This window comes from Anabrus simplex, chromosome 2 (genome assembly GCF_040414725.1).
Source record: "Anabrus simplex isolate iqAnaSimp1 chromosome 2, ASM4041472v1, whole genome shotgun sequence".
Lineage (NCBI taxonomy): Eukaryota > Metazoa > Arthropoda > Insecta > Orthoptera > Tettigoniidae > Anabrus > Anabrus simplex.
The window spans coordinates 1,139,254,160-1,139,281,174 of NC_090266.1; the positions used below are offsets into that span (position 1 = coordinate 1,139,254,160).

The window sequence follows — 27,015 nt, forward strand, 5'->3', positions numbered from 1 at the left end:
AGTTCGAACAATGTACGCCACTACTATCTATCCGTCCGGCTCCATGGCTAAATGGTTAGCGTGCTCGCCTTTGGTTACAGGGCTCCCGAGTTTGATTCAAGGCAGGTTCGGGAATTTTAACCTTAATTGGTTAATTTCGCTGGTACGAGGGCTGGGTGTATGTGTCGTCTTCATCATCATTTCATCCTCATCACGACGCGCAGGTCGCCTACGGGAGTCAAATCAAAGGACCTGCATCTGGCGAATCGAATGTGTCCACGGACACTCCCGGCGCTAAAAGCCATACGCCATTTAATTTTATCCGTGATGATATTACAAACTTTCAGGGGTGATGGAGGATGGCAAATGGGTCAATTTGAGAACAGGAACCATATTCCGGAAACGATTGAGTCAAAAGTTAAGCAAAATTCTACTCATTTAATTCTGTTTAGCAGAGCAAGTATCACAAGCTCCTCCATTTACAACAAATGTTCGAAATGGCGTCCCTCTGCTTCAATGCAGGCATGGCATCGTCGCACAGAGTTCTGTCGTACGCGTTCGAATATCCCCGGTGTCATTTGTGCAGCGTCGCAGGCATTGGAGTCGTTGAGTTATTATCCTAGCCTTTTCTGCTTGTCGGGATTGTCTCCCATATTGTTCCCTTACCACAGGTAGTGTACAGTACAGTCGGAAGTATCAGACCGATTTTTGCTTTAAATTTGACTGTCGATTGCAGTGGTGTAGTGGATACGGCTTTGGACTACTAATCCCAAGTTAACGGTTTTTTTGCTATTTGCTTTACGTCGCACTGACACAGATAGGTCTTATGGCGACGCTGGGACAGGAAAGGGCTAAGAGTGGGAAGAAAGCGGTCGTGGCATTAATTAAGGTACAGCCCCGGCATTTGCCTGGTGTGAAAATGGGAAACGACGGAAAACCATCTTCAGGGCTGCCGACAGTGGGGTTCGAACCCACTATCTCCCGAATACGGGTACTGGCTGCACTTAAGCGACTGCAGCTATCGAGCTCGGTACGTTAACGGGTTCAAGCCCGACTGAGGTCGGTGGCTTTTAAAGGTGTTTAAAGGTGACAACCCCATATCGTTGGTATCCGGCACGTTAAAGAACTAATAATAATAATGTTATTTGCTTTACGTCCCACTAACTACTTTTTAAGGTCTTCGGAGACGCCGAGGTGCCGGAATTTCGTCCCACAGGAGTTCTTTTACGTGCCAGTAAATCTACCGACACGGGGCTGTCGTATTTGAGCACCTTCAAATACCACCGGACTGAGCCAGGATCGAACCTGCCAAGTTGGGGTTAGAAGGCCAGCGCCTCAACCGTCTGAGCCTCTCAGCCCGGCGTTAAAGAACTTCTGCGAGACGAAATTCTGACACCCCGGCGTCTGTTAAGAATGGACGGACTATGAACAACTTTGATTATGAATAACTTTTGACTCGAACGTCTCCGCACTACGGTTCTTTATCTCACATTGATCCATTTTCCGTCCTCCTTCATTCCTGTAAGTTTGTAACATCATCACGGATACAACCTGTAGATGAAGTCGGCGGCCCGAATGCCTCGAATGTTGTCCCCATGAGGTCGTAAATCAGTTATGTTGAGAAATACACTTTTTAGTATGTAGTTGTCAAGAAACGTAAAATAAATCTATGTCGAATTTTTCATGAAAAAATACTCTCTTCAATCACACACTAATTTAAAAGTAATAATCGAACCACATAGAATGACAGTGGAAATTTCAATCTGATAAACTATGGTTGTACAACTTCATTAATTTACATTCTCCCTGTTGATTCTGTATGAAAAATGCGAATGAATAGGTTGGTTCATACACTTATTTTAATGGTCGTGATTTCGTTTGACACCGGTAGTAATTATTGGACGGCATTTCTGGAACAACTCTGTCTGTCTGTCACTTCAATATATATTGTTATACTTCATAACTTATCATACGCTGTGTACTATTGCGTCTCCTGTATGGAGCAACTTCGCTTTATCTTTATATGTCGTAAATAAAGTAAATAAAGCTGTTTCTTCCTACAGTACTGTACACAAATTTTGATACTTGATTTTCTGTTTGAATTTACGACAAACACTTCATTTTAGTCTCGAACGAGGAGGACTTCCATTATTGTCCTTAGAAATAGAATGTCAAATGTAAAGGGGGAATTGGCACGAAGGATTGCATTTGAGTGTAAGGTACACTGGAAAGAAACCTACGCAAAAACATATTACAATGTTCTTAGTAGACGGGAAGGCCGGTGGTGGTCAAAGGAGGCTAATTAGTGATCATCGCACATCCTTCTACGAATTTCCACGATGGCAAATGTGTTAGGAAAATTAATTAGAGCAAAAATATTGGGTGAAATTTAAAAACAGTTTTTAATAATAACAATAATACATTTCTAATGAGGTGGCTATGATGAGTGTGATATCTTCTCCAGTCATTCAATTTTTACTTAGAAAATGTTGAGATGATATCACACTTCCAGTTCCTGGGCATCTAATAATGAATTGCACTTACAGTACACACACAGATGCGTTTCGACTTACTCAAGCCCCTAAAACTAATTAGAAACAAAGCTGCACAGCGTGATTATTCTTAATTGAGCCATGATCTGTGTCCTTTGCTGCCATTCATCTCCATTAGATGACATTACTGCTGAAGGTTTTTATACAGATACGTTTTCTACATAGTGTACAAAAAAATTAACCCGTCCACGACAGGTAGAGCGTCTGATAGGGTATATCGACTGTGCGCGAGCAAAATCTCGTATTCCCAGTGTTCTTCCGATCTATTATCCTCCATAAGACTGATCACCCCACCTCAGCCAACCTGGAAGTGGTTTTCCGTGGTTTTCCACTTCTCCTCCAGGCAAATGCCGGGATGGTACCTAACTTAAGTCCACGGCCGCTTCCTTCCCTATTCCTTGCCTGTCCCATCCAATCTTCCCTCCACAAGGCCCCTGTTCAGCATAGCAGGTGAGGCCGCCTGGGCGAGGTACTGGTCATTCTCCCCAGTTGTATCCCCGACGTAAAGTCTGAAGCTCCAGGACACTGCCCTTGAGGCGGTAGAGGTGGGATCCCTCGCTGAGTCCGAGGGAAAGACGGACCCTGGAGGGTAAACAGATTAAGAAGAAGAGGAAGACTGATCACGCCTCCCAGTCATACATGGGTATGCAGTCCGTCAGAACAACGATCATTGTATTCATTTCCTAGGCTCATGTGTAAGGGAAATATATATATTACCTACAACCTGTTTTCCAGTCATTTGACCGGGTCAGAAATGGAATGAAGCCCCATCTTGCGGCGAGGATGGGAATTGTGCCGGCTGCCGAAGCCTGTCGCACTCCTCTGGGCCAATGATTAATGCCTGACAGATGAAATGAAATGATATTAGAGAGTGTTCCTGGAATGAAAGATGACTGTGAAAACCGGAGTACCCGGAGAAAAACCTGTTCCGCCTCCGTTTGGTCCAGCACAAATCTCACATGGAGTGACCGAGATTTGAACCACGGAACCCAGCGGAGAGAGGTCGACGCGCTGCCTCCTGAGCCATGGAGGCGTGCAAAGGAAAACGAACCTTAAATGCATTATACTGTAAGAGTGCGTAAATAGTTAATGAAAATGTACATTCCTACAGTATGGTACAATAAGGATCATTTTCCTTTACGTATTGGCTTTTAGGAAAATGAACGCCAAGAAGATTGTTCTGAAGGACTGCATATCCATTTGTGGCTGAAGGTGTGACCAGTCTTAAGTAGAGTAATGGATAGGGAGATGTACTGTGTGACACGAGTTGTTGCTTGCGCAAAGTCCATATATTAATGCACTGAGTTAATAAACTAGTAATAATAATGGCGTATGGTCTCCGGAGAGGCCTGGTGTGGGTCTTTTCCTCGTAGACGGCCTGTAAGGCGACTTGCACGTCTGTCAAAATGAGGGACCTTTCTAGGATGATTTCTAATGCTGAATACGCTACACAAACCCAGCCCCCAAGCCATTGGAATTAACCAATTAAGGTTTAAATGCCCGACCCGGCCGAGAATCGAACCCGGGACCCTCTGAACCGAAGGCCAGTACACTGACCATTCAGCCAACGAGTCAGACAATAAACTACTAGTTATCGTCCACTTGAACATACTGACCTCCATCACAGGTGCGACATCTTGTATACATTAATGTACTGTAATGTAATGTACAAGTAGCTATCGACCACTCTAACCTAGTGACCTCCACTGCGGAGACACTCTTGTTACCGTATTCAGAGGGTTTGGAAACTACCGGCGATAGCTTTTATTATATTCAACAAGATTTTACAGTAATCTCACTTCTGTGGAATATTTTTCGAGGTTATGTCGTACATCATAATCATCAATATTATTATTATTATTATTATTATTATTATTATTATTATTATTGAGCCATGAATTTGATTTCCCATCTCAATTTATCATCATCATCATCCGTTTACCCTCCAGGTTCGGTTTTTCCCTCGGACTCAGCGAGGGATCCCACCTCTAACGCCTTAAGGGCAGTGTCCTGGAGCTTCAGACTCTTGGTCGGGGGATACAACTGGGGAGAACGACCAGTACCTCGCCCAGGCGGCCTCACCTGCTATGCTGAACAGGGGCCTTGCGGGGGATGGGGAAGACTGGAAGGGATAGACAAGGAAGAGGGAAGGAAGCGGCCGTGGCCTTAAGTTAGGTACCATCCCGCCATTCGCCTGGAGGAGAAGTGGGAAACCACGGAAAACCACTTCCAGGATGGCTGAGGTGGGAATCGAACCCACCTCTACTCAGTTGACCTCCCGAGGCTGAGTGGACCCCGTTCCAGCCCTCGTACCACTTTTCAAATTTCGTGGCAGAGCCGGGAATCGAACCCGGACCTCCGGGGGTGGTAGCTAATCACGCTAACCACTACACCACAGAGGCGGACCCCCCTCAATTTATTCTATTTATTATGTCTATTTTAATGTTTACTGATTGTTTTATGCATAACTATGGTATTTTGTCCCCTTGTGTAGTGCCCTCGGGCAAAATGAAATTATGTTCCTAAACTATGGCCCTAGGGTAAAGGAGCTTTCCGCCCTAGGAGCGATCTGCCCTATGCTTTCTCCCCTTGCTTCCCTCACTTACCCCTGAGGATGCGCCCTGCTCTCTTTACGCCGTCTGCGCGAGTCGCCTTGCGCGATTGCCTCGCTTGGCGAGGTCGGGCGGACTCGCTGTGAGCAGCTGTTCACTTCGTGCCTGGCTCTCTTTCTATCTCGAGTACCGCACGGCTCCGTCGAACCCGGGACCGCTTGGGGTATGGGAGGTAAGCGTCTGACTCTTCATCGAACTTGTGGATGATGGGAGGACATTTCTTTTCTTCTAAGCCCCTTGATGGGCGCTAAAGATTGGTTTAAGGCTTTTTTAAAGCCCAAGTTTTTTAAAACCTAGCAAGTGTATATTAGCAAGTTCTCGGTGAACCATGCGTTCTGATTCCTGCAGTTTAGAACATGTTTTCGAAAGTTTGTACCTCCTTGGTAGGTGTAAGAAATGATGTGGGGCAGAGCATTTGCTCTTTTAAGAAACATTTGAAACCATTGATTGGTCGCTAGGGGTACCTTGTGCTCCCCCTCCTTGAGTCACTTGAAGTGGCGTATTATTGATGATACATGTAAACAGAGTTATTTATTGTTTTCGAGTCCACTGTACGTTAAATGGTGAACAGGGCTGGTCCCCAGTGAATTGTACGAGACACGTGTCAATGTGAACCTCAGGGATGTTAGTTTTTGAAACATTTAACATTTTTCCTATTCTCTTCGATGTTTGTTTTCCTTGCTTAATAAACTTTGTTATACTGTTTTCCTGCCGGTTTCACTGTTTTGCCCTCTGGGTAGGTTCCATCCTTACATAGTCCAGATCCTATGAGGGCCGCACCTTCTTATGGTTAACCAGAGATAAATTTACGGAACAATTATTATTACTGGATTTTTCTGAATTTATTGCGGTCAGTACTTCATGTGAAATTGACAGAGTTCTACTGCCGGATGCCCTTCCTGACTCCAAACCGATGTGGAGGGATATATTCACTCTTACATGTGCGCCCTGGTGGGGGTGTGATAAGCGTCATGCAATTATGATGAATTATTGAGGAATATATATTTCATTTTCAGAATAAAGAATATCTTACTGTACATACAGTAAGAGCAGGCCAGGCCGAGATGGTATGGTGAAACCTCCCACAGACTGTTGTCTCCAATAAGATTAAGAAACACAATGAGTGACAGAATTAGAATTCTCAGAAATTGTGACGACGAGGAAAGAAAGAGGATAATTCGTTGCCAAAGTTTTCATAGCCTCAGGCAGAATTGGTAGCGGCAACAACGCATCGGGTCGTGCGGAAAATTCTGAGAAATGACGTAGGGGTATCTCCATGTACTATCGGGAGTTGAACGCGAGGTTGGCACTTGAAGAAAAAAATATGATCCTTCCCGGTCCCGCGGTTTATGTGGACCAATAGAAAAATTCATCGACCAGTCGCAGGTAAGCCAACTTCGTATTGTAAGAAGCACGAGAAACCTGAACTCCACGGATTAAATTTATAAACGAAAGTGAGTTATACATTCGGAATCAGGTGGAATTTATAAGCATAACCGTATAATAAAACTTATTGAAAGTTAATAATTGAGGGAGATTGCATGGCGTAATTCTAAGAATTAGTGAATGCTATCCGCAGATTGGCTGAAAGCAAGGGACGCCACAATATAGCGCGAAATCCCGAGCCGGGAGACGGCAGCTAAATTCGCAAATATATCAATTACCAGCGAACGATAATAGTTGTGAATTGGTATAGAGCCTTTGAGAACATAATTACATCATTGAATCCCATATTTAAGCCACGGGCCGAACCGCAAATTGTCGTATGAAGATATCGGGGCTGTGCGTCCTAAGATGACCTCCCGTGAACTCGGAAGAGAGGGGATACAAGTATAAATATAAGGTCGTGGACAAGGACTGACTACTACTTTTGACAAAGTGTTCGGGTTGATACCACGCCTGGGGTGCGTGACAACTTCTGATATTTTGTTCGAGCCGTGATTACGCCAGGGGTGCGTGTGTGTACTTACTCGTGGAGTAGGATTCGAAGTATTATATTGTTACATAGTAGAGTGATTCATGACGTGATGTAGCTCATATTACAGTCTTGAGCAGTATACTAGTATGAAGTGTTTCAAATAGTTACAGGACTCAGTAAAGCATAACTTACGGAGTGTGAGATTCTACCAACAGATTAGGAAGTACGTTACGTGAGAACGGTCACGAGTGTTCGATGTATTTCATCTAGTAATAGTCGATTATAAACTGATACCTGGTCAGCTACGCGGACGTGAGACGGGAAAAAGTCAAGTGCGCGCCGGGCCGTTTGAATGTTATATCGAGGCGTCACGAGTTCCTTAGTGCCGGGGAAGGAATGAAGAAAATGTGCATGAATTAGGCGGGTCAGATAAAGGCCAGAAGTGTAAAGTTTCAGTTCAAAATTAGTGTGTGTAAATTTGTTAAAATGTTAAAATTTTAAATCTTGAAAATTAATATGTGTAAATCTGAAAAGTGCATTGGATTACTTCTTCAAGCTGGCATGAAAACCTGTAGGATGCAGGGCTAAGACTGGACGGGGCCTGTGCTCCTTGTCCGGCTTAGCAGACTACAAAAAAGAGATGAGTAACCTTTTGAGATATTTGTAGATTGCTATCGTTAGGGGGAGAAGATCATATTAATTTATCATGTAACTTAATTGTGAAACGAGCCGTTTCCGACTCGTATAAATTCAAAGATAGATAGACAAAGGGACAAATTAATATGTACAGAATTAGATCAAGCACTCATCATTATTTTGGATTATTAAATAGTATAGAGTAGGGTTTATTTATTCATTCAAGTGCTTGAGTTGTTTGATATGATATGGAGCACGGTTCACGTAAAGATAATGTTAATATTCATTTAGAAGTGCTTCCAAAGTGTTTTCCGTTATCGGAAATTTTATAGATATTAAGGCATGTTGTTAAGATAATCCAGAGGTAGGGTTGCCAAGTGATTTAAATTGTTGTGCGACCGAATGCAGTCCATTGATATCGCGAAGTTCGCCAGTGGACAAAATAATAATCGGTAGAAGTGTCGAAGTATTACATTAATATTGGGTAATGTGTAAAGGCGTGTTTAATAATAATCTTTGAGAACAATAGGCACGGGCCTAGTTGGATAGAATGATTGCAAATTAAAGTAATTTGAATGTGGAGATATTATGTGGCATGAATATTTTATTTGGGCAGTGAATCCGATTTTAACACTAATTGTTGATTTAACGTTTTTGGACTCCATAATAATCATAAATAATTTTGGTAGAAACGAGATAGGCATTTTGATAATATGGTCACGCTATGTTTGAGGCCCAGAGTGATTTGAGCCAAAAGTTGAGATTTGGAGTTTTGTGGGACAGAAATCCGGCCCGAAATGAAAGTAAATTGTATTGATGTTGATGAAGAAATAGATGGATCTTAATGCCTACATAGAGGTTGTATTTCTATACCGGTGACATGAGTGGCAGAAGAGAGTCCACGCACCGAGGGTTAATTAATGAAAATGTTTTGAAGAGTTCCGATGAATAAATGGACTTCAAAATGGAAAAGGAAGGAATAATTTAACACTTGCAGAGATTGGAGGTATTTGCTCAACTGCGAGGTGTTATGTGATTTGAGAATCGTCTTAGGAGCATATGGTCTCCATGAATTAACGACAGTACGAAAATAAGGTTGCGGGTTCGAACACTATTATGCCCCGACTGATGTGAATTCGGATCTTGGTGATTTCTGTTAGGGAGAGAACGTATGTGACTAAATTATAAAGATGGGGAATAAAAATAAAAATTCTCGAAAGAATAATAATAATAATAATAATAATAATAATAATAATAATAATAAATATTTGAAGTATAAAAAAGGAAGCTACGTTTTTATTTTTTTATTTTTTTCAGATGAGAATAATAAGAGCGAGAAGTTGAAGTATTATAGCGAGGATGATTACGGGTTACGATAATCATGATCTCCACTATTAATAATAATGTTGATAATAATAATAATACTATTTTTTATTATTTTTATTTTATTTTATTATTTCGGATGCTGATGATGAATGATACTAGGGAAGTCAGCTGGCGAATTAACGTAATAATGCCACGTTGTTGTGAATAATAAGTTAAGTTAATAGTTGTAAAATGAAGGCAAATCCCTACATCTGGACCATTATGTTAGAGTCCCTTTTTCGTTTCCTTCAACTAACGATTAGCAAATCTTGGTTAGGAACCCGGGGAGAGTTTGTAGTTTCCCGGGTTGGTCTCATGTCAATCAAAGTGGAGGCAATAACATGGTCAATGTGATCGCGCCCACTTAGCCAACAATTGGTCCACGACCAAATATGGTCATGGTGTTAACGAAGGTAAATCTGATACCTTCAGATATCAACGGTTCCACCACTCAAATGGAAGGGTGGTCAAAGGTGATAATGATAAATATTATGTAATCATTTTCAGGAATAATTTGCCAAATTACCGGCAAGTCAAGGATCAACAGATTATGGTGTGTGTAAAAATTATTTTGTTTACTTAAATAAAATGCTCCTTTAGCATTTGCAAGGAAACAGTTCCAGGTTCTTGTTCTTGTAGAATAGTAAACCCTCGGTGACCGTTTAAATATCCGTCCCCATTCCTAGGACGGAGCCTTCATATTTTCCCTTTGATCTGAATATATATAATTTGTGTGTTTTATGATGAGCCCTAAAGTCAAAGATTAGAGTGTCCCGTTCAACCCTGTAGTACTGATTGGATGGCGCCATTACATTTAGTTTGAGATCTTATATCTCAATATATTTTTTTTATTGTTTATGAGTTGCGATAGATTCGGACCGTAACACTCCCTGAGATAAATTCTGGTTGGGACTCAGGCTTTGAGCGGGTACACATGTTTCTGTGGTGCTTGGCAGTGTGGTATGATGAATATACACTGACTGACAGAGCAAATGCAACACCAATAAGGAGTGGTCAGAACTTTATGCCAATTGCAGGGTAGACTGACGTCACTGAGGTATGCTCATGATGTGAATTGCGCCGCTGTGCTGCGCACGTAGCGAACGATAAATGGGACACGGCGTTGGCGAATGGCCCACTTCGTACCGTGATTTCTCAGCCGACAGTCATTGCAGAACGTGTTGTCGTGTGCCACAGGACACGTGTATAGCTAAGAATGCCAGGCCGCCGTCAACGGAGGCATTTCCAGCAGACAGACGACTTTACGAGGGGTATGGTGATCGGGCTCAGAAGGGCAGGTTGGTCGCTTCGTCAAATCGCAGCCGATACCCATAGGGATGTGTCCACGGTGCAGCGCCTGTGGCGAAGATGGTTGGCGCAGGGACATGTGGCACGTGCGAGGGGTCCAGGCGCAGCCCGAGTGACGTCAGCACGCGAGGATCGGCGCATCCGCCGCCAAGCGGTGGCAGCCCCGCACGCCACGTCAACCGCCATTCTTCAGCATGTGCAAGACACCCTGGCTGTTCCAATATCGACCAGAACAATTTCCCGTCGATTGGTTGAAGGAGGCCTGCACTCCCGGCGTCCGCTCAGAAGACTACCATTGACTCCACAGCATAGACGTGCACGCCTGGCATGGTGCCGGGCTAGAGCGACTTGGATGAGGGAATGGCGGAACGTCGTGTTCTCCGATGAGTCACGCTTCTGTTCTGTCAGTGATAGTCACCGCAGACGAGTGTGGCGTCTGCGTGGAGAGAGGTCAAATCCGGCAGTAACTGTGGAGCGCCCTACCGCTAGACAACGCGGCATCATGGTTTGGGGCGCTATTGCGTATGATTCCACGTCACCTCTAGTGCGTATTCAAGGTACGTTAAATGCCCACCGCTACGTGCAGCATGTGCTGCGGCCGGTGGCACTCCCGTACCTTCAGGGGCTGCCCAATGCTCTGTTTCACCAGGATAATGCCCGCCCACACACTGCTCGCATCTCCCAACAGGCTCTACGAGGTGTACAGATGCTTCCGTGGCCAGCGTACTCTCCGGATCTCTCACCAATCGAACACGTGTGGGATCTCATTGGACGCCGTTTGCAAACTCTGCCCCAGCCTCGTACGGACGACCAACTGTGGCAAATGGTTGACAGAGAATGGAGAACCATCCCTCAGGACACCATCCGCACTCTTATTGACTCTGTACCTCGACGTGTTTCTGCGTGCATCGCCGCTCGCGGTGGTCCTACATCCTACTGAGTCGATGCCGTGCGCATTGTGTAACCTGCATATCGGTATGAAATAAACATCAATTATTCGTCCGTGCCGTCTCTGTTTTTTCCCCAACTTTCATCCCTTTCGAACCACTCCTTCTTGGTGTTGCACTTGCTCTGTCAGTCAGTGTAAATGAAGAGATGTGTAGGCCTAGTAAGACGGAAACAAACACATAGACCCGAGCCAGAGGAGTTAAACATTCACAGTTAAAACCCACCTACCGGGCCGGAAATCGAACCCGGAGTTCTCTAAACTAAAGACCAGTGCGCTGACCAATCATCAAAAGAGCCAGACATTGATTTCTTTTTACAGCTGTCTCTAGGTCGCACCAACACAGGTCTTACGGCGACGATGGGCTAGAACTGGAAGGAAGCGGCCGTGCCCTTAATTAAGGTACATTTGCTGGGTGCGAAAATGGAAAACCGCAGAAAACCATCTTCAGGGCTGCCGAAAGTGGGGTTCGAACCCACTACCTTCCGAATGCAAGCTCATAGCTGCGCGCCCGTTACTGCACGGCCAACTGGCTCGATTATTATTATTATTATTATTATTATTATTATTATTATTATTATTATTATTATTATTATTATTATTATTATTATGCTATTTGCTTTAAGTCGCACCGACACAGATAGGTCTTATGGCGACGATGGGACAGGAATGGCCTAGGAGTTGGAAGGAAGCGGCCGTGGCCTTAATTAATTTACAACCCCAGCATTTGCCTGGTGTGAAAATGGGAAAAAAAGGAAAACCATTTTCAGGACTGCCGACAGTGGGGTTCGAACCCACTATCTCCCGGATGAAAGCTCACAGCTGCGCGCCCCTAACCGCACGGCCAATTCGCCCGGTATTATTATTATTATTATTATTATTATTATTATTATTATTATTATTATTATTAAATGTACTACCATCTTCCGAAAATAAGTGTTAATGACCCATGAACCATATGAAAGAATATCTCCGTGGTATCAATTACCTTAAGACTCACGAAGCTTGCAGCATAATTGAACACCCGTAATATCGCGATTCATACCATATCTGATTCAGCATGGAGCTCTACCGGGTGTATGCATAAGTCTTTTCCGGTTCACTAAAAGATGGCGCCAGCGAACAGTACGCTGGACTGGAAACAGAGGATTTTCACAACACTCTTCACAAAGGTGGTGACATTTCAGCAACACTGGAGGCTGTGACTAGAAGCAGATGAAGATGAACCAGATTATCACATTTTAACAGAAAATTTTCGTTGCAGAAAGCCGTGAAACGGATGAATATGACGATGATGAAGTACGTGATATTATTAACCCTAAGCCGAAACTTAGTAAAATTAAAGACCATCTAGACGCTCTCATTAAATAAGTTGAAGATAACATACGCACATGTAAGGCATCTGCGTTAGTTAATTATTTATGAAATTAATGCCAAAGGAAGGCAACAAAAGATCACCACTAAAATTGTCAAGTGTGGTCAGTGAAGGCGTGCCTTGATTTCCATGTTCACATTCTGTACTACACTATTTAATCTGTATTTTATAGGGCCAGATACTGTATTTCATTATATCTTGTAGACTAAATAACCTTTGCATTTCTGAAATTTAAAATATTGTACTGTTCACGTTCTTATTACGGAACAGAGTGTTTTAATATGCAGCCTACCTTGGTTCATTTCATAAGTATTTGGTTTAATCCGACTTTCAATCAATCATTCGGACAACCTAGAGCCTCAATTAGTACGGATTAACGAGGTTCTACTGTATACAGTTTTGTATATTGATGTGATGTTTTGTTCCACACGCTCAATAACAACACGTAAGTCCTTGCCTATCTTCTAAAGCTGAGAAATACTGGCATGAAAACTGTATAGCCGTAGGTTAGGAACTGGTCACCTTACCGTACCGCACTCTAGGAATGCATGTGTGCATAATGTACTTAATGTTCATTTTCATTTACATGTTAGCATACGAAATTGAACACAATGAAAATTTGTCCTCATAGATTGCATATCCATATGTGGCTGGAAGTCATAAAGAAAATAATGGATAGGAAGAGCATTCTGAGATATAACCTTTCGCCCGAACAGCGACGATATAACCATACAAACAGCGCTCCATTACCGGCGTGTCCTATTACGGAGTTTGAACTAAGGAGATCAGAGTGGTCAGTGACAGGTGTTTACAGTCAATCACACACAGTACACTGAATGATTCAATTATCGGCTGCAGGCAAGGGGTGGGAGTAGGAATTATGATGGTAATGTCCACAATAATCGTGTTAATCGCGTCGCACATCAAGGCGGTGGATTACTGTATATCTCTTCTCCAGACTAAAACACACAACGCATATCAAAATGTGATTCACAGCCCCGAATGTAGCTGTTATCTTGCATTCGAGAAGTGATGGATTCGATCCATACTGTTGGCAGCCCTGAAGATGTCTTACGATTGTTTCCGAATTCTACACCGGCAAATGTTGGGAACTGTCACTTAATAAGCCTTAGTCCTGTCCTGTGGTTCACATAGCTATCAGCTTGCATTCGGGAGATAGTGAGTTCGAACTCCACACCCGGCAGCCCTGGAGATGGTTTTCCGTGGTTTCTAATTTCCATGCCGGGTAAAAGCTGGAGTTGTATCGTAATTAAGGCCACGGTCACTTCCTCCTTCCCACTTCTAGCCCTTTCCTTTCATTTCCTATCGTCACTGTAAGACATCTGTGTCGGTGCGATGTAGCCTACAGCAAATTTGTTGTAAAATAAAATACGAAAAGTGCTATCCCATCGCCGTCATGAAACCAATCTGAGCCAGCACGCAGTGAAACCAATAGCAAATAATAATAATAATAATAATAATAATAATAATAATAATAATAATAATAATAATAATAATAATAATAATAATAATAATAATAATAATAATACCGAGCGAGTTGTCCGTGCGATTAGGGTCACGCAGCTCTAAGCTTGCATTCGGGGATGTGGGTATGAATATCACCGTCGGCTGCCCTGAAGATAGTTTTCCGTGGTTTCCCATTTCACACCAGACAAATGCTGCGGTTGTTCCTTAATTAAGTTCACGGTCGCTACCTTCTCAATCACAGCCTTTTCTCACCCTTGCGTTGCCGAAAACCTTCGATACGTTAGCGTGACGTTAGCCCACTAGCAAATAATAATAATAATAATAATAATAATAATAATAATAATAATAATAATAATAATAATAAACTAATATTGGTGGCCCACGTAGGCCGTTAAGAGTTGTGTCCTCCTAAGACGACTGTTGATGTTGCTACCCTCCATTTCGCAGATTTTTGGCTAGGTCGTTTGAAGTTCATTGATGGGAAGAATTAAATTTTGGAGTTATTTTGAGCCTCAAGATGAACTTATTATGAGATAACTGATATGTCTCAGGTATCATAACGGTTTGAACTAATTTGTACCACACTTAATATGTACAGTTTTTTTTCAAATTATTCACAGGATGATACTCGTATTCATAGCAAATTAATGTACGTCTGACCCTCCGATCATAGGAACATATATTAAAGACTTACTCTTCCGCTATTTACACCGAGAGTTTAAGAATATGTAACGTTATAACACGTAATTTATTTAAAATCTGAGTTTTACAGCCAGTAGTAATCTTTCGATGTTAGTCTGGAAAGTCTCCTCAACTAGGGCATGAATGTTGATCAGGATAATACAGAACTTCCGAACCAACTCCATCCACTTGCAGTTCGACGGTATTTAGATATTCGAGGGTAGCACGATCTTGCAGAATACCTAGGTACTATTAATGTACACAAGTTACTAGTATGGACAAATTTGTGGCTGTTACTTATTTTAGGAAGTTGGAGACCAGACAAGAATTCATTGTGTCAGAAAATCAGGGTACGTGTAATAAATTACGGAAGAAGGATATAGGAATATATTTCCTTTACATTTAAAGTAACCTAACATTCTGTCATCTGTCCGACACATCTGCGTATACAATAGGTTTATATCAGACAGACTACTCTTACTGGAAGTACTGGAATTTGATCCTCTGATAGTTGATAACGATTTTCTGTTGGTTTACTAGGTAACTTAATTCTATTATTTTAAATGTTATTTATTGCGACAGCCATAATTCCATCGATAACCCAATTATCGACGAGTCCATATCACTTTATTGAGTTGTACATATGTAAATTGGAATTTATATTCAGAATTATATTATTGCTAGTTTTTACCTGTGGCTTTACACGCATAGAATTTATTTCATTGCTCATTCATACAATTATTATATCAAAATATGTTCAGCATTTTTCGAGAAAATGGCCATTGACAAATGTCCGTAAAATTGTAACAAAATTTTGATATCCTTAAAGGCTTTCCAGGAAAATTGAATTATAAAGGAATTAAAATCTCTTAATGCAAATCCTAGACATCCAGTCAATTGTGGTACTTTTCACATGAATTTAAGTTAGTGTCGCCTTAAACATATAGCTTCCGGTAATCCGTGCTCTAAGATAACTACCCCTTGTGAAGTTTATCTTAGTTTTATAGACGTGTTTCATGTTGTAGCTGTGCAGGAAAATGGCATACCTGACGCAAAGCAGTAAAATAAAACATATCATGAGCTTTTAATCGGGGTTGCCTTAGGTCATACTGTTCTCCATGTTACTGAGCCATCTGACTAATTGGAGACGAGGTAGTTTTGTGATACGGGGTTGTATTAATAAGAAACATAAGAATTTATGAGAAAGAACGGTGTCAATCTTTCGAAAACTGTAGTAATTATTACAGATAGGTTCCGTTGTCGATAATCGTGACAGGTTTCGTCGGTATCGCCTAGTGTATGGCTGTCAGTGGGAGCGAGTTTGAGTGTCTCAGCTCTGAAGAATGAAACCATTTTACCATTTTGTAAGGAAAGATTCAACATTCATTCTCCTGCTTTTATGAATACGTGCGAGGTAGTTTTATGCTGTAAAGTATTTTTTCTTTCGCTGAGATTTGTTTGGTAGCTTGAGGTATGGGCCTTAGGGGGCAATATGAAAAAAGTTGCTCTATGTTACAACCCCTCTTTATTGCTCCATGATTCATAGGGCCAGGAACCAAATTGGGACCGTAGAGTAATGGAATAAGGCAGAAATGGAGATGTGCTGAGTACTATGAAAGTATTAAGAATTAAGTATTAAGGAATAATAAAACAAAAGCTAATATTAAGCTGCTAAGTGTTGGATCACTCCTGTCTACTGGTAGCTCGAATTAAGTGGAACCTAATGGAAAATAAATTCCTTCGAAAGATGGAGCTCAGTGCCTGTTCTGTGGTGAGACTTTAATCAAATCAAGATCTGAGGAAATCTGGAGTCAGTGCGTGATGTGGAAGGAATGAGCTTCCGTGCCGTAGATGTGAAATTGGTCTAATTTTTGTGATGCTTTTCTTGAATTTCTAAGACCTTTGAACGTTATAAATTTTCTAAAACTTTTTTGAATGGGAATGTTTAAACGATGATTTTATCTCATTTTAAAAGTTCATTTTCGAACTATCATTGTTGTTTTGTATTCAAAGTAAGCAAATTGTAATAAACTAATATAACGAGGAAAATACTCATAATTCTGAAAATCTAATTTCGTTGTAATTTTAATGTCTGTTTCATATTACCACCCCATTACCATAGTCCACACTTTGTAAGAGAAGAGTGTAAAATAAATGGTTTATTGAACAGATTTGAACATTTGTGTGCTGTAGATAATGACATTCATGTAAGATAAGTTTGTGAACGTTACCGGCAAGGTTTTTTGTGCAAATAGCTACTGTATATTCTAGTAGATTATTTTGTCGAAAATGAAATTATATTTGATGTTTTCACCACCTCATCTACCTATTCTGGATCCGCTGCATTAATCATCCACTTTGACTTCTTATGAATTAATAAGTTACTTTTTAAATAATTTCAATATATTATTTAATTTGCCGTTTATACCTGATAAACGATTACCCGTAAAATGTCTGATTGATACAATGTTTTCTTAAGATTCTTGATATCTTTTACAATCCTATAAATTTAAGTTCAAGATGTTAATATTAATGTCATTTTGTTGGATTTTTAGACTGCTAGTTTTAATTGTTCATCGTCTGATCTCCGTCTTCATAACACTTTTATAACATACTAAAAAGTGAATGATTAGCGTATGCCTTCCATTGAGGTACTAATCAGGTGAAAATCTTTAACAGTTGTAGAGCAATAAAAGCCTTCCTGTGTTCTTTTTTCATTTTAGAGTTATAGTAACAATTAATTGCTGTCCAAACCTGGTACCTGTATATAAATTAATAATAATAATAATAATAATAATAATAATAATAATAATAATAATAATAACAATAATAATAATAATAATAATAATAATAATAATAATAATAATAATAATAATAATAATAATAATAATAACAAAACTTGAAACGTGGTCTGCGCGCGCAGTGGATTAGCTTCTGGATTTCCATTCAGACAGCCAGAATTTGAATCCCGATAGATAATTTAGCGACATTTGCAGCTAAATATCACATGACATCAGGCTTCATATGTAGGGAAAAAACCTCAAATGAAGTGGGAATAGTTCCAGCTATGCCACAGAAATGCTAGAATAAGTTAGGGAAGGATTTAATAATAATAATAATAATAATAATAATGATAATAATAATAATAATAATAATAATAATAATAATAATAATAATAATAGTACCGGGCGGTACACCTCCACGCCGCGAATTCAAATATTACGCCAGTTGAAACCTCTCTACAGGAGAAACTCTGAACTTAAAAATCTGTATTAAATCAAAGGTTTCTTGGATGATGTCACTACTGTAAATTTTGAAGTGTTCTGAACTATGTCTATTTCGATTTGTGTTTGTTTGATCTGTAGCAAGAAGTGTGGACATTCTCTTCTAGATGTCAATACTTAAAAACTATAACTGTGCACCCTGGTGCGAAGTGAACGAACTGTTTTTGAAGAAATTTTGTATCTGTAAGTTTGTTCTTTGTTAAATTTCTTTCTTTCATTTTTTGGGTTGGCAATATTGATCTCTGTTTCCGCCAGTTTTAAATTCAGCCAATCCTAAATTTTCTAAATTAATTTTCCACCAATCCTAGATTTCTTCTTCAGTTTCGACTTGTAATCTTTAGCCGACCAATAAAAGTTTGTGGGCGGGTTGTCATCATTCATGAAAGGTCTCTAATGTTCCACGAGGGTATATAAACTGCTGATTTTCTTGTCTCGGGGCCACTTCAGTAACATCTTTCTCAGTGTGTGAATATATATAGCCGGGGGCGGGAGGCGCCTCTTTCTCCAAGCAGCAGTTCATCTACAAGGTAATGGCCTGTTAACATCTTCATTTCTTGCTAGCTCAGCAGTTTAACTCTCGGGGAGGGTTCGAAACCTTTAGTATGTAACCCACCCTTTTAAAATGTAAATTCTTTTCTGTCTATCTACAAATTACAAATCTGTAGAGCGGGGATAGAGAGTGCTTCACCCTCTCGAACTCCCCTTCATTTTGAATTTGAGGTGACTATGTTTTCGTAACCGTTTTTCTCTTCCTTCTTAAAGTCTTAAACTTATTTGCCAACTAGTCACCTCCATAGATTGGGATTAGCCCCTGTATCATCGGCCTAGCGCCACGCAGGTTTTAGACAAAAACTTTGTGTAGGAGTGCAAATTATCGCCACCATTCAATCTTGTATTATGGGCCAGTAATTTAACCTGATGTTTTGTTTTCCTCATGTAAAGGCCCTGTAGGTTTGGTATCAAATACCCCTGTTTCTTAGTGTGCCTCGAGGGCAGTCTGAAATGAAGGTTGTAGCCTTTGATAGGCTGATAATATTGAGAGCGGTTCTGCTCTTTTCTTTAACATTGTAATTAGGAGCAAGTGCTCCTTGTACTTAGGGGTTTTCTGCCCTGTAGCTTTTGTGATTGTGAGCTGAGAGCTCGAGAGTTAGTGAATTCGGGCCGTAGCCCAATATATGTAAAAATCACTTAACTGGTTTTTGGTACTGAGGCTGTATACCTGATTGTCTTGGTTATTTCCCCTAGTGGGAACCGGTTAAATATTCTCTAAATTGTGTACCTGATTTAACTTGTTGTTATTTGTTGTATGCTCAAAATTCTATGCTACCATTGTTAAGTTTTGAAAATATAACTTTGTTAAAATTTTAATTCATCTTTCTTGCTTCTGTAGTTGAGACCTATTCCAACCCGCACCTTCTTTCTCCTCTGCAAATCCACAAAACATCGTAACAATAATAATAATAATAATAATAATAATAATAATAATAATAATAATAATAATAATAATAATAATAATAATAATCATAATAATAATAATAATAATAATAATAATAATAATAATAATAATAATAATAATATTAATAATAATATATTTAACTCCATTGAATTACAACCTATTTTAAGGGATACCGATGTATCGGTTTTTGGCCCTGAAAAGTGTTCTTAACGTGCCAGAAAATCTACGGACATAGCTTTACCACGTTCAGGTACTCGTAAATAATATCCAAGTCTACAGCTATCTCTGTTGACATGTAGTGCTTTTTAGTACAATCTCTCTTTTGGTAAGGGCTAGAAAAAGTTTGGTATTTTCATTGGCCTGTCTCGGCGTTACGTTTGGCTTTGGCACTAGGAAAGTGACCGAGATCTGTGCAGGGTTAGTAACACCATTCCTTATGCAGACAGTCCTTGTGATGAATAATGTTTTTTTTTTTGCTAGGGGCTTTACGTCGCACCGACACAGATAGGTCTTATGGCGACGATGGGATGGGAAAGTCCTAGGAGTTGGAAGGAAGCGGCCGTGGCCTTAATTAAGGTACAGCCCCAGCATTTGCCTGGTGTGAAAATGGGAAACCACGGAAAACCATCTTCAGGTCTGCCGATAGTGGGATTCGAACCTACTATCTCCCGGATGCAAGCTCACAGCCGCGCGCCTCTACACGCACGGCCAACTCACCCGGTGTGAATAATGTTGAAGATCCGCTTGCAGGGTCAGTTGTTGTACAGGTTTATATGAGTTTGCAGTCTAACATGTAATAACACATTCTGGCACAGTGAGGAAAGTAACGGGGAGCGATTACAATCCTTACTTTCCTTCTAAGACACTTCAGCGACGCACGGGCTTTCTGTGACAATTAATTGTTGAACAGTTTTATCTCCAATATCACTGTTCAACAAAAATGACTTTCGGTGGATATCTTGGTATTCTACACGTGTTCTAAGACTACTGAAACATGTTGATTCAAAAATAATCAAACCATTTGTCTCTTGAGATATACGACATCAACAACTTACATATGTTTAACAGTGTACCAAGTAAACCAACTCGCAGACAGAAGTTTCACTAGAGCATTGATTGCTACATGGAGTAATAATGAATATGACTTCACCTAAGATTCGTGCAAATGCACCACATGGCACATATTGAATTTATTTTTTACATAGCCGCACGCGTAGAAAACAGATCTGGTGAATTTATGCAAACTCTGGACCCCATAATGTCCACTGTCACTGAAAATAAAGAAGCAAATGAAAATATTCGGCTTTGCATGAAAAATAACGAAAAACTATGACAACAATTATCGATGAACGCTATTCCATGAAAAACTTTGTCAGCATCTGACGTGATAGAGAAGAACGGTTTTCAGATATGAAATCAGCATGAGAAAACAGCACTGGAGACAGTAAACATCATGTCAGATATCTACCCCATGTATATAAGTGTTATTAGGCTGAAAAATCAACACAAATGCCAACCATCTGCGCTCAACTGCAACGTTGAATATTTAAGGTGAACGTCTAATTAACTATTCTACATAATCAGCAAATTCAAGAATTACGGCGCCTAATATTAATTTCCTCATAGAGTGGGAAGTAGTTACCTACTATTATCCATTGTGTATGAATCTCCTAACTTACTTTTTCTTTTCTTCGGTCTTTCGCAAATCCTAGTGGGATGGTAGATGTGCATTTTGTCCCATATGAGGTTTTGGCCCTTTTTACGGCCCGATGAATTTCCCGACGCTAACCCTTTGAGGAGGGTTATATTCAATTATCAGGTGTGGTTGGCAGCGTGGTGTGTAAACGAATATTTTTGAAAATATTTGTACGTCGCACTAACACAGATAGGTCTTATGGCTACGATGGGATAGGATAGTAGTGGGAAGGAAGTGGCCGTGGCCTTCATCAAGGTAAATTCCCAACATTTGTCTGGTGTGAAAATGGGAAACCAAGGAAACCTATCCTCAGGGGTTTCGAATCACACTATCTCCCGGATGCAAGCTCACATCTTCGCGCCCCTAACGACACGGCCAACTCGCCCTGTGTAAACGAAGAATTGTGTATTAAGAGCAAAAAATACAGAGGTGTTTACAAGCAGCGGCCAAAATTCTCGACACAACCGCACTTAGAAACCGAGACTCTCTGACTCGGAGGTCACCACGCTGGCTACTTAGTCAACGGACGGACCGAATATGAATCTTCTTTGTACGATGTTATGAAACTTTCAGAAATACAAAGTCTCCTCTGGGGAAGAAGCATCAGTTGTGCGCAAACAGAACTGACCTACAATATTACTGTTTATACGTGTCTGATTTTGGATCGACCCAACCAAAAGCTCTCTTATTAATCTTAGTCATTTATATTACTAATTTATATAATAATTCGTTTTTATGCCAAAATCAGGGATGAAAACATTGCTGGATAAGCATGAAGTGAAAGGTAATATAAAGTAAATGCATTTAATATCAATTATTGTTGTGTTGAAGAAGTGGTGGCAAACTAAACGGAGCTGGATAAATCTATAAATAGATAGGGTAATGTGCTTTCACTATTTTCATTGAAACAAGTCAATTAAAGAAGAAGTGTCGTCTATGATTGATTCGGATTTTAAGATTGAAACGTACCTTCTTCGCTTCACCTAACAATATAACCTCAGAACATGACCACCGGAAATCAAAAGGCTTGTTGCTAAATGCTATTTTATGTTTTAAAAATACGGTTTGCACGAAATAATTAGAAACTCATTAATTTTAATGATCTTCAATACGCAATAAATCGAAGGAACTTCGTACATGAACTCATATCCAATAGGGTAGCACAAAGTCAGTAAATGGCAAAGTGACGAATATAAGTATCAAAAAGTATGCTGAATCTGCAATATACTATTAAACTTATCCAGTCTACATAAGCAAGGATAATTTAGAGGGGTATTAGCAGGGCAGGGCTTACAATCTTCAGTAAAATGAGGTTTACAACCGGTGAGTTAACTATTGAAAATCGATGTTGAAAACTGAAAAATGGCTCCTAATCTAAGGGTTAATAGGACCCAAGGAGTAAAAATAATGTGTATCAGGATTAGAGAGAACTTCAGTGCCCACTGGGCAATGATAGAGATTTTTCTTTCCATAACATTTGATACACAATAAATGAATTGTATTAAGATCTTTATACTCACCCCAGCCTATCACCACGTACACTCGGAGTTTGATGTTTTCTCCAGTAAACGTTGCTACGACCAGCATGTATAGGTACAGACCTGTAAAAAGAAAATATTTATGAAAAATGTGTGACAAAGAAAGAACCCTCAGTTATAAAGTACTAAATTCTTCATTCAATTTATGATAACATCCATGAACAGCATAATAATTTGCATTATCTTCTAAACCACAGAATGGGCCTACGTTTGTATTCTGGAACTAGGGTTGTTAACTTCAGAAAGGTTACGGGAGGAGATGGATAACCGATCAATTGATTTTATTGATTTCTTAATTAATGCAACTACTAATAGCTTATTTGGCACATCGAAGTAACAATGCGTTAAAAAAATATCTTGGACTAATATAATTGATAGCGCACACTCCTGGGCACCTCAAATACTACACTTAAAAATAAAATCTCTGTCTTGGTGGGTATCATTGGCAAGATTAGCCTAATTGCCTACTAATAATTGACACTCTTCGTCTAATTTATTTCACAATGATAAAATCTTGACTTTCTTACTTGTGTTTCATTTGGGTAAAGCAACACAAAATAACTTACACACTTAGGAGGTCTTATAAAGCAGGGTTATCATATTTATATATGGATACCATCAACTATACTCTCGAAATAAAATGTAATCTGAAACCAATATATTACCACTTAAGCAATTAACCTCAATTCATCACTTGTTATTTATAAAGTCTTACTTAACGAAATGGACACCAACTCTTAATTTCCTAAAGTCACTGAAATCTATTTATACAAAACAAGGCCAAAAATTACACTTTTACCACAATTATACAACAAGGTTTGACTCTACGGGGGCGCAACATTTACTCATATCTGAATACAACATTGTTCCTGACAATATAGCAATCATTTTAAACCGGTGTCATTTCGTAATAAGCTTAAAATATACCTCTTAGGAGCTCTGAATGTATAATATATATTCCTCTTATATACTTTATTTCCAAAGTCACCTTAAAAGTTTAAATAGTTGTTCCTCCTCTATTGTTATTTTTATAATAATCTATCTACTTAATGTAATCCTCCATATTAGGTAAATAGTGCTCGTAAAAGCGTATGTAAAACCACTATAATTGCCCTTTCACTTTTAGATCTTACACCTTAATCTGCCGTTCCTCTCGACAGAGCTCTTGCTCCCTGGAACCCTATTTTTTTTGCTATGGGCTTTACGTCGCACCGACACAGATAGGTCTTATGGCGACGATGGGATAGGAAAGGCCTAGGAGTTGGAAGGAAGCGGCCGTGGCCTTAATTAAGGTACAGCCCCAGAATTTGCCTGGTGTGAAAATGGGAAACCACGGAAAACCGTCTTCAGGGCTGCCGATAGTGGGATTCGAACCTACTATCTCCCGGATGCAAGCTCACAGCCGCGCGCCTCTACGCGCACGGCCAACTCGCCCGGTGGAACCCTATTTATCAATAAATGAAATTTTGTTCTTCACTCAAATGTTGGTGATTAAGTAACAAAATATTCCTATTATTTCATTTTATGTGTAAAGCTCACGTTGCTTCTGAAGAACAGTATTCTCGTAATCTTTGAACGACAAGAGATGTAACCTTTTTTTTTTTTTTTTTTAAAAAGGTACGGTGACACTTCCAAATGTTTCATACATTTTAAGCGATTTCTGGGTTACATTTAACCAGAGAAGAATACACATGTTAATAGTGATTATTTTTATTTGGTATCTTTCATTACAACGTAGTTATGCAGTGTAATTCACCTGAATCTCCTTTAGCGTGTACAGAATTCAGTAAAGAGGTATAATACCTATTCCTGAATTTTTCTTTTTCTCCAGTGGGCACACTTTGTAACATACTGAGGTTTTTGTTCATATTGTTCGTAATACGTCACGGGCGTACCATTTCTCCCCATTGTGTTGTATAAACCGAAATATATCGTGTATTCAAATTTGTCAAAGCAAATACAAAGGAACGAAACATGCAAGGAAGACTACGTATTTAGACAGCTTAAGTGTGCATAACTAGCATTAGGACATGGAAAACATACTTTAAATTTACTGATTAGACTTGATGATTAAATGAAGTGATTTGTAGTTATGAACAATAATATGTGGATTCCTGAAACCTACAATACATTGCCATTTTGCTTGTGAAATTCCAACGCTAATCTGACATACGTACTGACCAATTACTGTATAACGCTGAAGTATTTATGAATACCTAGTGTTATTCTTTTACGAATTTTTCGAAAAATCATTAAGTAATGAATTCATTTTACTGTAGGTGATTGAATACTCTGGTCATTTTAAAGTAACGTGTTTACAAAGCACTGAAGTATGGGAGGAAATGTCTTACTAATTTTCATTTTGTACACTTTTAGTACCGTGTCACCTTAGTTCAAATAACTTGCATAATAAGGTAGAACTTAAAACGAACCGAGCTATGGCGGCAAAAAATATTTTGTGTTAGCTATGTATCGTCCCATGATGTAGGGGTAGCGTGCCTGCCCCTGGTTAGATTCCCAGGCAGCCCAGGTATTTTAAATCTGGATTGAGGCCTGGAACGTGATTCACTCAGCCTCATGAGGCCAACTGAGAGGCTATCTCGTATGAGAAGCATTAATAAGGATGAAAATCTCGTCAGGCAGACCACGTACCACTCGCAAGTCTACAGGCCGTCTGGCTGGCCATCAGACGTCTGAATGGACAGCACGTGCCCGGGAAAAGTGGGTTATACAGCACATCATAATATGCGGTTGACATAACGCACTAATTTGGTTATATAGGACGAGTTTCATCTCTAACAATTGATACTTTATCATTTTTGACTGTGGTCTTAGGGTGCGAAATTCGAGATACCAAACTCAACAAGCAGAAATAAGTTCTTCTTCTCCTCCTCCTTCTTCCTCATCTTAGCATTTATCCCGCTTAATTATAGAGTCTGCTGATCTGCACTTGTTTTTCCACTTGATGCGGTCTTGTGCATCTTCAGGAAAGACTCTCGCCACATGCATATCCTTCCGCAGAGTGCCGAGCCAGTGCTTCGTTAGTCGCCCTCGTGGTCTGCGGCCCTCAGGACTTAAGATTAATGCTCTTCTCGCAACTGAAGAACCGCTTATGTGTAGCACGTGGCCATACTATCGCAAACGATTCTCTTTCATTTTCTCAGGGATCGGGGCCACACCAAATGCCATCCGAACATCCTCTTTTCTGGTGTGATCAAGTCTAGTGAGTCCCGTTGGCCAGCGAACTATCTTCATCTCCATGACATGCATCTGTTGTTCACGTCTCCTTGTGACCGGCCAATACTCGGTTTCATACACTGATCTAATGATGGTTCTATAGATTTTGGATTTCAGATACATTGCCACCCTCCGATCAGAAAAGGACTCCTGTGACTTGGCGCCACTTCATTCAAGCAGCGTTTATTCTGGGAGCGTGTCACCAGCCGCTTGGATAAGTGATCCCAGAAAGAAGTTAATTCACTGATATATTAACCACAAATTTGAGCCACCGTGTGATATTGTTTGTCAGCAAAATACAACACATTTCCAAAACCATTGAGGCAATGTGGTTCAGGATGTAATCTCTTTGCATGTTTGTTGAAATGTTCGGTGGCTTGATACGAGGAATTTGCAGTCGTTTTCCTATTTTCCCTACACACTCTCATTAGGCTTAAGACCGGCGATCACCGAGCTCGATAGCTGCAGTCGCTTAAGTGCGGCCAGTATCCAGTAATCGGGAGATCGTGGGTTCGAGTCCCACTGTCGGCAGCCTTGAAGATGGTTTTCCATGGTTTCCCATTTTCACACCAGGCAAATGCCGGGGCTGTACCATAATTAAGGCCACGGCCGCTTCCTTCCAACTCCTAGACCTTTCCTATCCCATCGTCGCCATAAGACCTATCTGTGTCAGTGCGACGTAAAGCAAATAGCAAAAAAAAAAAAAAAAAAAAAAAAAAAGACCGACGATCAGTAGATCACGGTGATAATTGAACACCTTCGAAGCTTTTGAAATGTTTCTCGTAGTGTGACTTTTTAGCTTGATCTTACACAAACCTCACTCATTAGTATAGAAGTCAGTCGAGCATTGAGAGATTCCAATAAGTGTCAAAGTAAACTTGTCAAGTTTACACCTAATGACTTCCGTACAAAACAATATTAGTGGGCTCGAACCACACTGTCAG

General features: G+C 40.2%; 1 protein-coding gene across 1 annotated transcript in view; it reads right to left on the reverse strand.

Annotated features, from left to right (window-relative positions):
- LOC136863809 (diuretic hormone receptor-like) overlaps nucleotides 1-27,015 on the reverse strand; it is a 368,577-nt gene that overhangs the window by 241,815 nt on the left and 99,747 nt on the right. Inside the window, exon 5 of the mRNA XM_067140148.2 lies at nucleotides 22,817-22,897. Coding sequence (XP_066996249.1) covers nucleotides 22,817-22,897 — 81 coding nt within the window. The remainder of the gene's footprint in view (nucleotides 1-22,816; nucleotides 22,898-27,015) is intronic.